Source organism: Passer montanus, unplaced genomic scaffold (genome assembly GCF_014805655.1).
Source record: "Passer montanus isolate IOZ18808 unplaced genomic scaffold, ASM1480565v1 scaffold61, whole genome shotgun sequence".
In the NCBI taxonomy this organism is placed as follows: Eukaryota; Metazoa; Chordata; class Aves; order Passeriformes; family Passeridae; genus Passer; species Passer montanus.
The window spans coordinates 4,508,863-4,523,059 of record NW_024371149.1 but is presented as its reverse complement, the minus strand read 5'-3'; the positions used below and the strand labels follow the sequence as shown (position 1 = coordinate 4,523,059).

The following is a 14,197-nucleotide window of genomic DNA, read 5'->3' as shown; positions in this document are numbered from 1 at the left end:
CCTTGCACCCAAAATCATGAGCTTGGCAGGGCCAGGCTCTAACGCCCTTGTCCCCAAAATCATGAGCTTTTCTGGAATAAGCGCTGTTTTGCTGACAGACATTTGTGTACAAAATAACGTAGTGACTTTGTAGGCACTGGAGGGCTCAGCCCAGGCTCCGGGGCCAGGACACAGAGCTGCAGATGGTCTCAGCAGCCAGCATTTTCCTGGGGGAGCCCTGAGCCCCCAGCCTGCTGAGAAAGCAGGTGGTGTGGAGCAGCCACAGTCCCACTGCCGGGCAGGAGACTTGGTCCGCAATACAGCCAGAGCAGTTTTTGTCTTTAGGGTCACTCCTTCACCCCTGCAGGTCTGTGCTTCCCACCACTGCAGCTGCTTATTGTGCAGTCCCTCCTGCCAACACTGCAGCACAGAGAGCCTTTCCCTATGGAAGTGTGCTGTGGAGAGGTGAGAATTAACCCTCTCCTGCCAACACTGCAGCACAGAGAGCCTTTCCCTATGGAAGTGTGGAGAGGTGAGAATTAACCCTTCTAGGCAGTAGTGAGGGGAGACATCATCCCAGCAAGAAAAAAATCCCTCCACTCACCTTGGAAAAGAGCTGCTTGTGTTACTATCTGGAGTTTGTGCAGGTGTGTGCTGATGTGTGCCAGCGGCCCAGAGAAGCCAGGCATTTCCCAGGGATGATCCAAACAAAGTTTGCTGGTTGAGCTATGGCAGCCTTGCTTGCTTGCCTCTGCCCATAGAAGGAGCCTGAAGAGGCTGAACTAAATTTAGCTGGGTTAGTGAACTAGTCCCCTGCCCAACCTGCCCAAAAGCTGCACTGTTTATCTGAACAGCAGGAGGCTTATAGGTCAGCTTTACCTCACATGAGGATTGGGTTTGGGGTTGTGGTTTGAGCTTGGGTGTTTTGGTTTGTTAGCTTTTTGTTGTTTGGATTTTCTGTTTTTTTTTTTTTTTTTTACAATGCAGCTGTGCTGTGGTGTGATTCATCACGAAGGAGAGGAAACGGTGCAGCATTGCTGAACACAGACAGGGCTTTCCAGGGCCAGGACAGGACCATGTCTGCAGCTGTTGCAGGTTGCAGATGCACCCACTAACTCCAGGAGCCCTGTGCTGGCCACAGAGGGTCTGTGTGCAGCCATGAACCACCCTGCTGATTTCAACCACTGGCAATCTGTTTTAAAGGAAACATGACGCGTTTACAAACAGTTTATTTTTACATGATAAAGAACAGCCATCATCTTACTTAGAGGTGTGAGAGAAATAACCACTGCAGGCCTCCTCTGTGCTCCACACGGGTGGAGGTTCTGCTTCTCAGGCACCATCAGCCCTTTGTCCAGGGCACAAGGGGCACGTGTCCCCCTCCCCACATCACCCCAAAAAGGCACCCTCCAGCAGCTGTGCACGGCAGCAGCACTGGGAGCAGGGTGATGCCTGGGGCAGTCACATGTGGTTCCCCCAGGGGGAGCCAGAACAGGGACTGCGGCCACTCAAACCTTTCCCTCCTCACGCTCAGATTCCCTGGTTTCCAGCAAGCATCGTGTGGCCATTTCTCCACAGAGCTCAGTTTGTGACTGTGGAGAACATCAGTGGTGATGCAGTAGCAGCAAACACTGCCGTGCCCAGTCCCATCATTGTGAAGCAGCGCTGGACACAGAGGAGGCAGCCCTGGGCACAGGCCACAGCCTGCCCTGCAGCTTGGCTCTGCCCACCTGCCCCTTGCTGGTGCCAGCAGGCAGCTGCTCACAGCTCAGCTGGCAGCAAGACCAGCCTGACTCAGCTTTGTAGATCACTCTCACTATTCTCCACGATAAACACAACCATGCACTGGACACCTCTTCTGCTGTCCAGGGAGCAGAAAAATCCAGTGCACAAGAAAAACAGCAGAAAGCAGACACTTCTACCTTGTGGATTCACCCCATTTATTGCAGGCAAACAAATGGCAAATAGCTAGAACACAGAAAAGTTGTAATCTGACTTTGGCCTCTGATTTTCCTGTGTGATTGACAGCACAATGAAGGAAAAAATTCTGTTTATTAAAAAAAGTGAAAAAGGATGAAAAGAATGCTGAAATTAGTGACATCTCATGTGAACAGATGGGAGGATTAATAATGACAAGGAAATTCAAAGCCATGCCTAACATTCCTTATTACAGACAAGATTCTGCAGGGGGTAGGGATAATGCTCTCCAAGGCAAATCAGCAGAGGATAAATCATCCACACTGGCTTTGAGCAGCACGCTTTACTTTGGGAAGACAGTGACCACCTCGTAGCCCTCCGGCGGAACCACCCGTTCCCGCGCGTGCTTCTCGCAGTAGATTTGGTCTTCCACAAAGAAGTGTCCTTTCTGCTTGAGGTTGGTGCCGCAGTCACTGCACACGTAGCACTCGGGGTGACGCTGCTTGTCCCGGATCTTCACAAACATCCCTCTGGGGAGGAATCAGCAGCGTTCAGTGCCCACTGTTCCCTCCTCCCCAGGCACCTCCCACCCAGCCCACAGCCAAACCAGTCCCAAAGGTGAACCATTTTCTTCTGCTCCTGACAAGTCAAAGTACAGGCCCTACCTCTGGTCAGGCAAATGTTAACAGCACTTTTAAAAGCCCAACATGTGCTGGCATGGAAACTCTGCTCTAGAAAGTGTTTCCCAGCATTGACCTGCATAAGTTATACAGGGACAGTCCTATCACCTGTGAGGGGAAGAATTACTGTGATGGCATCTAGCTGGTGGCTGCAGACAGCACAACAGCATTCAAATGCCCAGGATCAAATGACCCACAGTAGCTTGACCATCTGGGGAAGCAAAATCCAGGTACAAGCCAAATGGATGGCAAAACAAATGCAGAAATGCAGGGATGAAGGCTGCACAGCCAGCACTACCCTTTTGCTAGTGACTGACGTGTGGGAGAAGCACAGAGACTAGATCCTGGTTTTCATCTCAGACGTGGCTGATTGGGAGCTGCAGTGAACAGATCCAGCCAAATGTGGGCCAGCTCTTACTGGAAGACTTCACAGCTCAGCCCAACAGATGGCTAGGAAAACTACAAAAACTACACAGCAGTTTGTTAACTACCATCAGCCCCAACACAACAATTTTCCGGTATTATTTTGTTCCAGCAGCCATCTCTATTTTCTGTAATTCATTAGGTTTGAGTGCTATTCAAGGCCTTGTGCTTTCTCTCCAGACCTACCCAGCTGGTTGAACAATTACAGGGTTTGTCTCTGATTCATATTTTACAGGGTATGGATTGCCTGTCTAATGAATCTGCTGGTCCAGATGCTCCAGGCATGTCAGGACCATGCAATCACAGTGTAGCAGGTCTCAGCAACAATCTGATAGCTTGTGGCAAGCAGCATCTGAAAAATCAGAATTCTTCCATGACAATGCAGGTTTGGCTACAAGTACTTGACTGCTGTGTAGTCAGCTGTTAAGTTAAGGGGGTTGCAGAGGAAGAATTTGAAGAATTTGAGGTTGAAAAAATGGACTGTTTTCAATGCTGAGTCCCCCATATGGTCACACTGACAGCAGTTCTGTATCAAACCCCAGGTATGCTGGAGTTTAATTTTACCCACATAAAGACAAAAACCAATATGTCTCTGCATAGACACAGTGGAGATGTGGGGTCCTACAGGAGCTCTGCAGTCCCCACTGCCTCTGACCACCAAGGCAAGTCTCCGTGCCACGCCTGGGAGCACCGAGACAGGAAACACATTAAATACACAGGCCCTGAATGGAAAGGTCATTTTGTTTCCAAATGCTGTAAACAGATTTCAGGTCAGCCAAACACTGCAGCAACAACTGCCTCAAGGTCTGAGTCACAGGGACTTGTTCTGGTTTCCACTGATACGGATCTGTAGATGGAAACCAAACTCCTGCCCCACTGCAGGGACCTGCAAAGTTAGTGTTATTAAAGCTGGTGAGAATAAAGGTGCCTTGAGTCTCCTGGATGCACTGGATGTGGGTAAGTGAAGCTGTTTGGGTGCACTACCTCAGCCCCTGGCACAGGCATGGGCTGCTCACCTGCAACCCCAGGGACAGGCTTACTTACACAATGCCAGATCCACACTTGTCACACATGGGCAGCTTCTGGGCATTCCCAATCGATGAGGCCACCTTTGTGGTAGGGGCTTTGACGCTCCTAAATCCAGATGGTTTGGTAGGGTCTCCTGGGGGTGGAAGGAGAGTGCTTCAGAGCATGTGAGATGCGTGGCTGGAGGCTGTTCCTCCCAAGCAGATGCTCTGCTGGGGGCAGGATATTCTTTAACCCCAACTCTGAGGCCGGGGTTCATGCATGGAAAGTGAGCAGGGATTTAGGGATGTGTGGGGAGGAAGGAGAGGAGGGACACAGCTGAATCTCGCCCTGAAAATGTAAGGGCTTGAGATGGTGGGCAGTCAGATGAGATTATTTTCTCATCTTAAAAGCCCATCAGAGTTCAGCTGATGTGTCTCACATGCACAGATGCACAAAGCAAAGCAAAGCCTGAGCCTTGGCAGCACTGGAGTCTGCCTGATGTGTCCTGATCACACACTCAGGGTCAAGCTGATTCCCAGATTTGAGCTCAGAAAGAGGTGGGTGTTCTGTTGGGAGGACTGTCAAAGCCCTTTTCCAGTCTGCTGTCTGTTTTACAATGGAGCTGGTTCCCCCAAGACTCCTGGAAGATTTGGTTAACAAACTCCTTCTTGCAGAGCCCTGGGACACTGGGGATAACCTTGCACTCCCCTGCTGTTGCACAGCATGCTCCAGGTATCTCCCTATTGCAACTACTCTGGGGCAGGGAATTCCTGCAAAGCCTTTGCAGGAGACATTGTGCTGACCTGGATGCCTAAATCAGCATGGATCCTAGATGTGGGATACGAGGCAAGCCTTTAAATATCTGCAGGGGAAAAGGAGCCTTTTACAAAATGACACCAGTGATGGGACTAATCTCATCTATATGACTTTTCTTAGGGGTTTGACACCACTTAACAAGGGAAGGAGGCTGCTGAGACTCCCATGATATTTCACCAGAAACATCCTGGACTGAGGGACACTGATGAAATCATTCTGACCAGTGTCAAACCAAGAGCACACTTCCAATGGGCACTCCCAGTGCATGGGGTGGAAAAACCCTCCAAAGACACACGCTGGTGACGAGCCATGTCAGGGACTCACCACAGCCCAGGGCAGCATTACTGATAGAAGAGCTGAAGGAAAAGGGGGGAACTGCCTACCTCAGCTGTGGGGCAGGTGATGCTGCACTGGTTTGCACCCAGTTCTGTGCAGACACTGGTCCAGAGGTGCAAGTTCCTTAACCCTCCAAACAAAGCCTGACCTCCAAGAGTTACTGCAAGTGACCCTCACTGGGAAGCAAGCAGCAGCAATCACATTTTCAGACTCTTCCCTATCACTTCTAGTCACTCCCTTTGCCTCAACCAGCACTTCGTTCTTATCAGCAACATTGACAACACTTTTTAAAATCTCTCCTAATCAAACACCCACAGGAAATGCAGCATGTTCCACCCAGTGAAACACTCTCCACTTTTGAGTATGGGGTCAGGCCTTCAGACCAGCCGTGGTGCCTCCAAACACCCACACCCGTCGCTGTGCCCGGCCCAGGCTCTCAGCTGGTGACAGTCAGCGCAGCCCACACAGTCAGCGATGCCCCAGGGGCCTTGTCCCAGCCATGGCTCACAGCTGCCATCCACAATCCACTGCCTGGAGCCAGGCTGGGAGAAGGCGCCGTCCAATGTGCGTTTATCACAGCAGCGTGGTGACAGTCAGCGCAGCCCACACAGTCAGCGATGCCCCAAGGGCCTTGTCCCAGCCATGGCTCACAGCTGCCATTCACAATCCACTGCCTGGAGCCGGGCTGGGACAAGGCTGTCCAATGTGCGTTTATCACACCAGCCATCTGACAGTGTTTGTTTGCTGCTGGCCCAGCAGCACATGGGGTATTGTCAGCTCACTGTGGAATAATGCCAGAGCCTATCCCGGCAGGCAAACCTTATGCCAGAGAATCCCAACAATGCTGCAAATCTTCAAAGAAAGATAAAACAGAGAGGCTTTTGCTTCTTATCTTCTTCACCACTACTAAGCACAGGGGAGGACCTTGGCTTCGTGAGAAGTCCGGGCTACTCCTTCCAGGCAGGAGCTGAACCCTGAGGGCAAGCTGCAAACACTCAATATTTAAAAGATTCTTTCCGGTGGGTATTTTAACAGCATATTAGAGACTCTGTGATCCTGGTTTCTTTCTTCCTATTGTTTCCTTATTTCCTTCATTTTGCTGTTTCCCTACAGATCCCTCAGACCTACCAGTACTTGGCTGATCTGTTTCTCTTTGTGGTGAATATCTCAGCACCAGGCTTTTTTTGGATTAAACTGAACGTACCACTGCCAAGCTAATAACACAAAAGACTGGCCTAAGGACAAAAAAAAAGATCATTCTTGGAATTCTTTTCCCATTCATTTATTTTTTTTAAGGGGAGAAGAGAGCATGATTTAGCCCCCAAATAAGTTAATTGGCTTTTTCATCTTAAACTCCATAGCTCTGAATTGTACAAGTCCAGACCTAAGATCAAGAATGCCAAGAAGAGCAAATTTTCAGAGGTTAAAAGCTATGAACTGCTCACTGTAACCCAGCTTCTATATTTTTACATTCAGCTGCAGAAGGGGATACTTTTTCTTGTGTAGGGGGATGGAGTTCAGAAGCATCAGGGCTCACTGAAGAGCACATTCTTGTGATCCCACCCAAAGTGCTGAATCAAATGGTCTTTAATCAGTGAGTACTGTCTTAAAAGGGCAAAACTGTAGAAACTACAGGCAGTTTTGTAACTTTAAAAATTCCTTCTTGATAACTAAATGTTGCAAGGGTTTATTTCTGGAGTGCTCATTCAATGATTAAGCAATGATGTGGGCCCATAGACACTGAAGCTAATAAATGAGAGAATATGAAGGGATCAAATTAGTGACAGGGTCTGTAGGTTTCTGTAGAAGCCACCTACATGTGCTACCTTGAACAATCAACAGCTAAATGGAAAGTAAAGTTTTAAATATTACTCAACCCAAAGAACAGCAGAGAGGAAAAGCATGCTCAGATCAGGCACCCACCTTTCTCCTCTGACTCCAAGATCTCTTGCAACACAAGAAACGAAGCAGACTGTCTGGGTGGCTCATTTGACTCTTGATTCTCCTGCAGCATCTTGTAAACTTCAGATTGTTTGTCTATGGCAATGTTGCCAGGGGTCTGGTTATGCTGATCTAAACTGAGAAAGGAACAGACAATCCTCTTGTTAAATGGATGAAAACTAAAGCAAATCCCTCTAGCAAAACTTTCACCAGGCATCACATGACTGAAGAATGGACGTGCAAAGCACACGCACACGAGGAGGCCACGAACACGGAGGTGCTGGATGTGCTCCGGGTGGGACTGGCACGCTGGGCTGGGCTGTCTGCCCACGCTGCTCAGCAGCTGCTCACCCACTGCCCCAGCCAGGGTTCTCCCTGCTTCACAGTTACCATACACTCCAGCAGCCAAACCTGCCCAGGAAATCACAGCTCTGTTAATAGGAAAATAAAGAGTTCATGTGCTGGGATGGGAATCTCACCTAGCAGTGTGCCATCCACACATGTTCCTTGATTGCATTAATTACCTTACACTGCTACCTTACACCCCTGTGAATGTCCAAGTAAGTAAAGTTTATTCCATTAAAAAGAAATCTTTGCAAGTACCCTACGAATTCCTTGTAAATGTCACCTTCACAAAGTAACAGCTGTAGGGTCTAACTAGAAGATTGTCTGATTGGAAGTAATTTAGTCTGGTTGTCAAGTGAGTTGCTATATCCATTTTCTAGGTGGAGCCCATTTACAGTATTTTACTAAGGTTAATGAGCAGGTAGAGGGCAGAGATTTCTGCTGGCTAAGGCTAAGGCTAAGCCCTCAGTGCAGCTGCCCTGAGGTGCTGCTGCCACCCCTCGACTTAGAGCCCAAGGTGCTTCAGGGGCAGCTTTTCACAGCACAGGGTCATGGAAAGGGTGGCTATTGTGCCACTCAAAGGGTCTTTGGGGATAAAAAAAAAGAGTCTGGAGGCAGTACTTAAGATACCCTCCACATGTAGTGAGTAGAGCATAGGTTAAACTGCTGGAGGATATTTAGTATATCCCTTGGGAAAAGCTTTCCAATATGTCTATTGACACTGAAATATCAAAGGAGATTATTGTGGACAGACAAGGAACCTCCAAACTAAAGGATCTGAAGACAGTCTGGACAAATATAGAGTGGGAATTATTTAAATCAATGGTTTAAATTGCCAAATGCTGGACTAAGGGATGGACTAAAGGACACAGGAAGTTCCGGCCTGCCTTGTGTTCTGTAGCTGCAGGAAAACATATACAATAAAATGAAATAGCTGACAAATCTCCTCTGATAGCTCAATTCTATAATGTAGTCTTATAAATGTAAATGGTCTGCTCAGTTTTGCCATTCTTGCACTCTGTGATTGCATGAAAAGTACACAAACATCCTGAAGTTCAGACTAAATTGCAGAGGGAAATCTTTTTCTTGAGGAGGCAACCGCATACTTTCAATGCCAATGACCGATGGAGTCATCTGGGAGTTACTCTGCATAATAAACTCTTCAAGCATCAGAAGTAAAATCATCTCATGAGTTATAAAATGCTATTTCCATAAAAAGGATTTCATAAAATGTTTCCATTTTTAGCAATTTTCAGTGGAGCAGGAAGCACATTAGACATGCAAACAGTTGAACCTTTGAAGCCTGAATCTCAGTTACTGAAGCTTCTTACCCAAATAAAAGAATTATGCACCTTCTATTAGACAGAAGATGTCCCATGCTCCATATTACATTCATCTCATGTAAACCCATATACTCCCACTGCTCTATCCACCCATAAAAACATTATGCAAGAAGCCTTTCATTGCAGTTTGCATACTAAGAATGTTTCAATAACATGCATCCAAAAAGCAGAGTTTAAATAATCTTAAAAAGCATTAGAGTCAAACAAAGCCATCACATTCCAACCATGCATTGTGGCAGTGCATAACATACAGATCAGCTCTCCCAGGTATGCACCCTATACGTTCACTTGCATATACAAGACATCCAAAAGGCTATAAAAACCATCAAATCCAGATTTGTACCAGCAGAGTAAAATTCCCCAAACTGTCAGGGCAGAAGGCTATGCTGCTTAAATTGAACAACATCTCCAAAAAGCATGTGTATTCTTTGAAAGGGCAAGGCCACAGGCACAGAAATTGTACCTGCAATATATTGAGTCTCAGTATGCAAGCTGATTTTTGGCACCTCCTGTTACACAGGTATTTTATCTGCAGCAATCACCAGCAACTGTGTCCTTTTCCAGGCACATGAGTTCCCTCACGCAGAAACTTTATAGGGAACAAACCCAACCACATTTATTGGGTCTTAGACTTACACAACCATTACTGGATCTCATTGCTGTTACCATGGGAAACTTGCAACACTGACTAATACTTGATCACTGAGCCTTGAATACTGGCAAGAAGATAATCATAAAAACCATAAAAACACAGCCTTGCACAGAATCTTCAAAAAGCACAGTTTATTTTTTACTAAGGGCATTTTGCTATTTTATGCCAGCCTATTTTGCAAATCTTACAAGAGTCTCAAGGCCACAGGAAGGCTCAGTGCTTGGAGCACCCCCTTTTGCCACTAAATGATTGCTGATGTCTGGGGCTCCTTTGTGAGCACTATCAGCTCTCCAGGCCAGCACAGAGAGCTGGCAGTGCGACCACTTCTGGTGTGCATGGTACTGACTACAAGCCAGAGCACTGACTTACAGCAAGTAACTGCACTGAGTAACAAGGCAGGAGTAAATCCTCAGCCTCCTACTATCTCTTGGCTCCTGGCAGATGGCAAAGTTTGGCTGTGTGTGCCCAGGGGAAAGGACACCAGCTTTTCTGCTTTGAAGTACATGGTTCCCAGAAGGGAACTGTGAGCAGTCCAGGAGCCAAAAGATCTGTCTGTGTCCTTTTCTGCCCCATGGAAGCCCAGGGAGGGACCACATGTCACACAGCTGCAAGCTGCTTGGTCACATAGCAGAAGGTTCACAATTCCTCCTTGACTGGACTCCTCCTGTGGGACAGATGAACATGCTTTCTGTTTCACCTGTCCTGACACTGAGGCCTCCCTGCAAATCCCAGAGGCTGTCACTTAGAGGCACAGGCCAGGGGGTTCCCAAGTACCACAAAGACAACATCAAACAGCACCCAGGCCTTGTGATGCTGAGGCTCACCACAGGTCCTGCAGATCTCAGAGCATGCTGAACATCCTCCACTCCTCTGGCCAGAGGTAGCCTGTGCTGCAGCAACCTCTGCAGACAAGCGGGCAGGGGTGGGAACACAGGCTGTCCCTCCATGTGCCTAGTGCCTGCCAGGCTGCTCCAAACTCTTGACTGCTGCCAGCCAAAGATGGAGAGCATGGGTACCTGCTTCAGCCTGAAATGAAACATGCTCAGCACACACCCTTGGCCAAACAAAAGAACAATGACTGCCAGCACCTATCAGTCACAAACAACAAAAGTTATTGCAAGTGCAGGAAAAATACCAGCTTTCAGGATAAAGCACCCTCCTACCCTCAGCAAACCCATCTGCTGCAGGTGGCTCCTCCAGAAAAGCCACCAGGTGCTGTCAAGTCCTGCTGTGTGGGTGTGCAGGGGACAACGGACATACCGACACACTAAAAACATGTTTTGGTGCTTCCCATGGTGTTGGGCACCATGCACAATGCAGAGAAAGCTCCTGTGAAGAGTCATGCACTGACACTGGAAGGGTGAAATGTAAATGCTGTTTTCTTGTGACCGGACAATGCCATGAGCCACAGACGGGGACAAGAGACTCGTGGACACCGAAATGCAGATGAGCAGATGTGCTGAGCTGGCTGCAGAGGCTATGGGCAGGTTACCTGGGGAAATCAGGGCTAACAGAAGAGATCTGCCCCTGCAGGGTGTCCATGATGTTGCTCTGCGAATAGAGCTGCAGGGGAGAATTGAACTGCACGTGCAGCACTTTGAGTCCCGGCACCTCCACTTCCACAGGGCTCTTGGGGCAGACCTGGGCCGCGTGCTTCAGCTGCTCAGGCCCCACTCGGACCTGGCTGGGGCTGGAGGAGGCGCTGTGCCTGCGCCGCAGCTCGGAGCTCTGCAGAGGGTCGTACACCGAGGCCATGGGGGCCTGCATCGCACCCACCGGCGAGGGGCTGCCAGCCCACGCGTCCGCACGGCCAGTGGAGGTGGGGTTGTTCAAGGTTTGTTTGGGGTTTACATTGCCAAATTGAGGGGAAAATGCAGAGGAGGAAGAAAGGAAAGAAGAAAGAATTTAATGAAGGGCAAAGCCAAATACTTCAAGACATCAAGCAGCTGCAGAATACTGTCTTAAGGACACACCACTGAATACACAACTTTACAGGCTTCTGGCTAATGCTGTGTCTCTGGTCTCACACTCCAGGTGTGTCCACACAAAAACTAAAAAGCAAGCATTCCACTGATAAGCAAATGCATGGGTTGTAAAAGCAATGAAGAAGTGGCAGCAGGGGTTTTATTCTACAGTAACTCCCTGCTCACACACTTGTGGTCCCACTGTCCAGACAAGGAATGCCACCTTCACTGCTGCTCTCCTCAAAGCTAGCCTTGGCATCCTATTGAGGAGTAATCTCACCTCACATCCCAAACCAGATGTGCTCAGCAGTGGGGCTTCTCCATCCCCACCTGCTTTGTGGCATCAAATCCAGTGCAGATATTTTCTTTTATTTCTATATGTACTACAGGCCTGCATTAAACCACACACCCCCTAAGGATGAAGCATGGACTAGGTTCCAGTTATGTCACCATGTGCAGTGGCAGGATCAATTTCTGGGTTCAGATAGACTGTGATAAAGTTCACTAAATCTGCAAGGTGCAGGATGGGGATGCAGATAAATATCAGGTAAACCCAGAGCAAGGTCAGGTATGTATCAAATAACTCAGCAAACAGATGGTCAGGAATTTAAAGGCAGCTGGAACAGTGTTTGAAGGGAGAGCCTAGACATCCTGTCCTTGTGCACTGGGGAGACTACAGTGGGTTTTTAACAGCAGGCTGAGGTCCCTGGATCTCACTGAAAACCAGCAGTAATTCATTTGCTTTTGATGACTCTGTAAACACAAAGCATATTAGCACCAAAGCCTCATTCACAGCTTTTCCAGCATTCCTTTGCAACTTGCTGTGTTTCAGTAAGGAAAGGATGAAAGAGATGCCACGTATCAAAGATGGAGCAGGGCTAGCAATGGATGCTCCTGCTAGGAGAGCAGAGTGAGCCACAGTCCTAGAAGGAAGCCACCTCTTTGCTGATCCCTGCAAGAGAAAGGGATCAGCTACAACGTTCCAGCCAAATCTACCTGGCTTCCAGGGAGTGCTCTCACATGGAGGGGACACCAGAGTAGACTAGGGATGGTATCTCACTGCCAGATGGTCCCATCAGGTTAACACAATCTCAGATTTGCCTTGTCCTTGCTCTGTTTTTCCCAGCCCCTGAATGAGGCTGCTGAGTCTACCAGAAGCAAATGAAGAACAATCTGTCACCTTGTCTGCCAGCTGCAGCACTAACTGCCTAGAAGGGACCATGCTGCAGACTGGGCTGCCAATGCAAGGAGCTGGTTTCACTCACAGGAAAGTTGTCAGGCTTGTGTTAAAGCACAATCAGGTCTTTGTACCCTGCAACAGCAGAGCCTGAAGTTACTTTTGCCTCCCCACTCTCAAGTCAGAAATTTAATCAAGTATTACCAAAAGCACTGGTGTGCCAGCTTTTATTATTAAAATAGCCAAAGCCTTCTAAGCAGTTTGATATTGCTATGTAGAGACTTGGGGCAGTTAAGAAACCTGACCATCACAGCCAGAAAACTTTCAGGTAGCTCCTGGTTTATTACTTCCAATGAAAAAAAGGGGAACTTTGAAAATTTAGGATAAAATAATGTCCTTGGTGCGGCTCAGTTGCAAACACAAAAATGAACAGGCCCTTTTAAGGCTGGGACCCTTTCCAATCTCATACATAAAGCCGCTCACACAGGAATGAATGTTTCAGCTACTTTTTAAAACTCCTGTGAAAAGCCAAGTTTGATAACAAACCACAGAAATATCCAAACTAAGGCAGAGCTTGTCTATGAATCCCAGGCCAGCTGGGAACAGGGACGGGTGTGCTTCCTGCACTAGCTGGTGCCTTTCCTGCCCAACATCACAGCACAAAACACTGACTTTAGGAAGTGCTTGTAACAAGCTGTCAGGCACCTGTTCAGACCAGCGGGCTGGTATGTCATGCTGAACGCACGTGGAAACTGCGTCGGTCTCTGCTAAACAAAGAAACACAACAGCATTAATTTCACGTCTGCACCTCATGAAACGTTCCCCACTCCTCCAAGCCCTGTCCCTGGGAACAACATCCACGCTTGTGCCTCTTCTACTTCCGTTGTCCTGAAAGAGAGCTTTTCTTGGTTTGACAGACTGGTACCTTTGCAGTGAACTCGTGTCTCCTGAAGCCTTTCCCTGGAGCCCAGGGAGCGAGGGGGGTGAGGGAGGTACTTACGGCTTGCTAGGCTCCAGGGACCCAGGTGATGTTTTTGTCTCCACGGCATTGTTGAAGGTCTGGATGTTCTCTGAGGAGTAGAGGCCTGCTGGGCTGTTGTACTGAGCAGTGATCACCCTGGGGGCAGAAGCTGTGGCAGCAGTGAAGGGCACTGCACTCCGATTGTGTGCACTTCCTATGTGCCTTATTTCCTGCATGCAAAGGAGCAGAGGCAACAATCAGAGGTGCTCAGGCAGGCAGGTGGATGTGACAGGGCAGCCCCACAGCCACTGCAGTGGTGGCCTTCATGTGTGGTCTCAGCTGAGGAGCAGGTGACCACAACCACCAAAGCAAGTAAGCATCCTCCAGACGGCATGAGGCTTCAGGATGACCATCAGGACCTTTCAGTGGTGACATACTGGCAACTTAAGAGCTCAGAAACACTGCCAGAGCTATTAGCTCAAGGTGCCATACACCTGGGAGCTCCTGCAAGCCTACAGTAAGCTACAGGACCAACTTTCTCATGCAAGACTAGATTTTAAGCATTCCTTGCAATTCCTGAGGGCAGGGCTGCTTTCTATGGAAAAGCGAAGATATTGGCTGGGATACTGGGCTGATACTGGCCGAGATATTCAGG

General features: G+C 48.4%; 1 protein-coding gene across 2 annotated transcripts in view; it reads right to left on the bottom strand.

The window, feature by feature from the left end:
• Nucleotides 1-1,898: 1,898 nt before the first annotated feature.
• Nucleotides 1,899-14,197, bottom strand: part of PDLIM1 (PDZ and LIM domain 1) — a 43,201-nt gene continuing 30,902 nt past the window's right edge. The window contains exons 4-8 of one of the 2 annotated variants that reach the window (XM_039727350.1): nt 13,287-13,348; nt 10,933-11,226; nt 7,083-7,237; nt 4,044-4,161; nt 1,899-2,426 (exon numbers count right to left, since the gene is read on the bottom strand). In XM_039727350.1, the coding sequence (XP_039583284.1) occupies nt 2,240-2,426; nt 4,044-4,161; nt 7,083-7,237; nt 10,933-11,226; nt 13,287-13,348 (816 nt within the window). In that variant the 3' untranslated portion in view covers nt 1,899-2,239. Of the gene's footprint in view, nt 2,427-4,043; nt 4,162-7,082; nt 7,238-10,932; nt 11,227-13,286; nt 13,349-13,581; nt 13,773-14,197 lie in introns of both variants that reach the window. The other variant, XM_039727351.1, reaches the window with a different exon arrangement.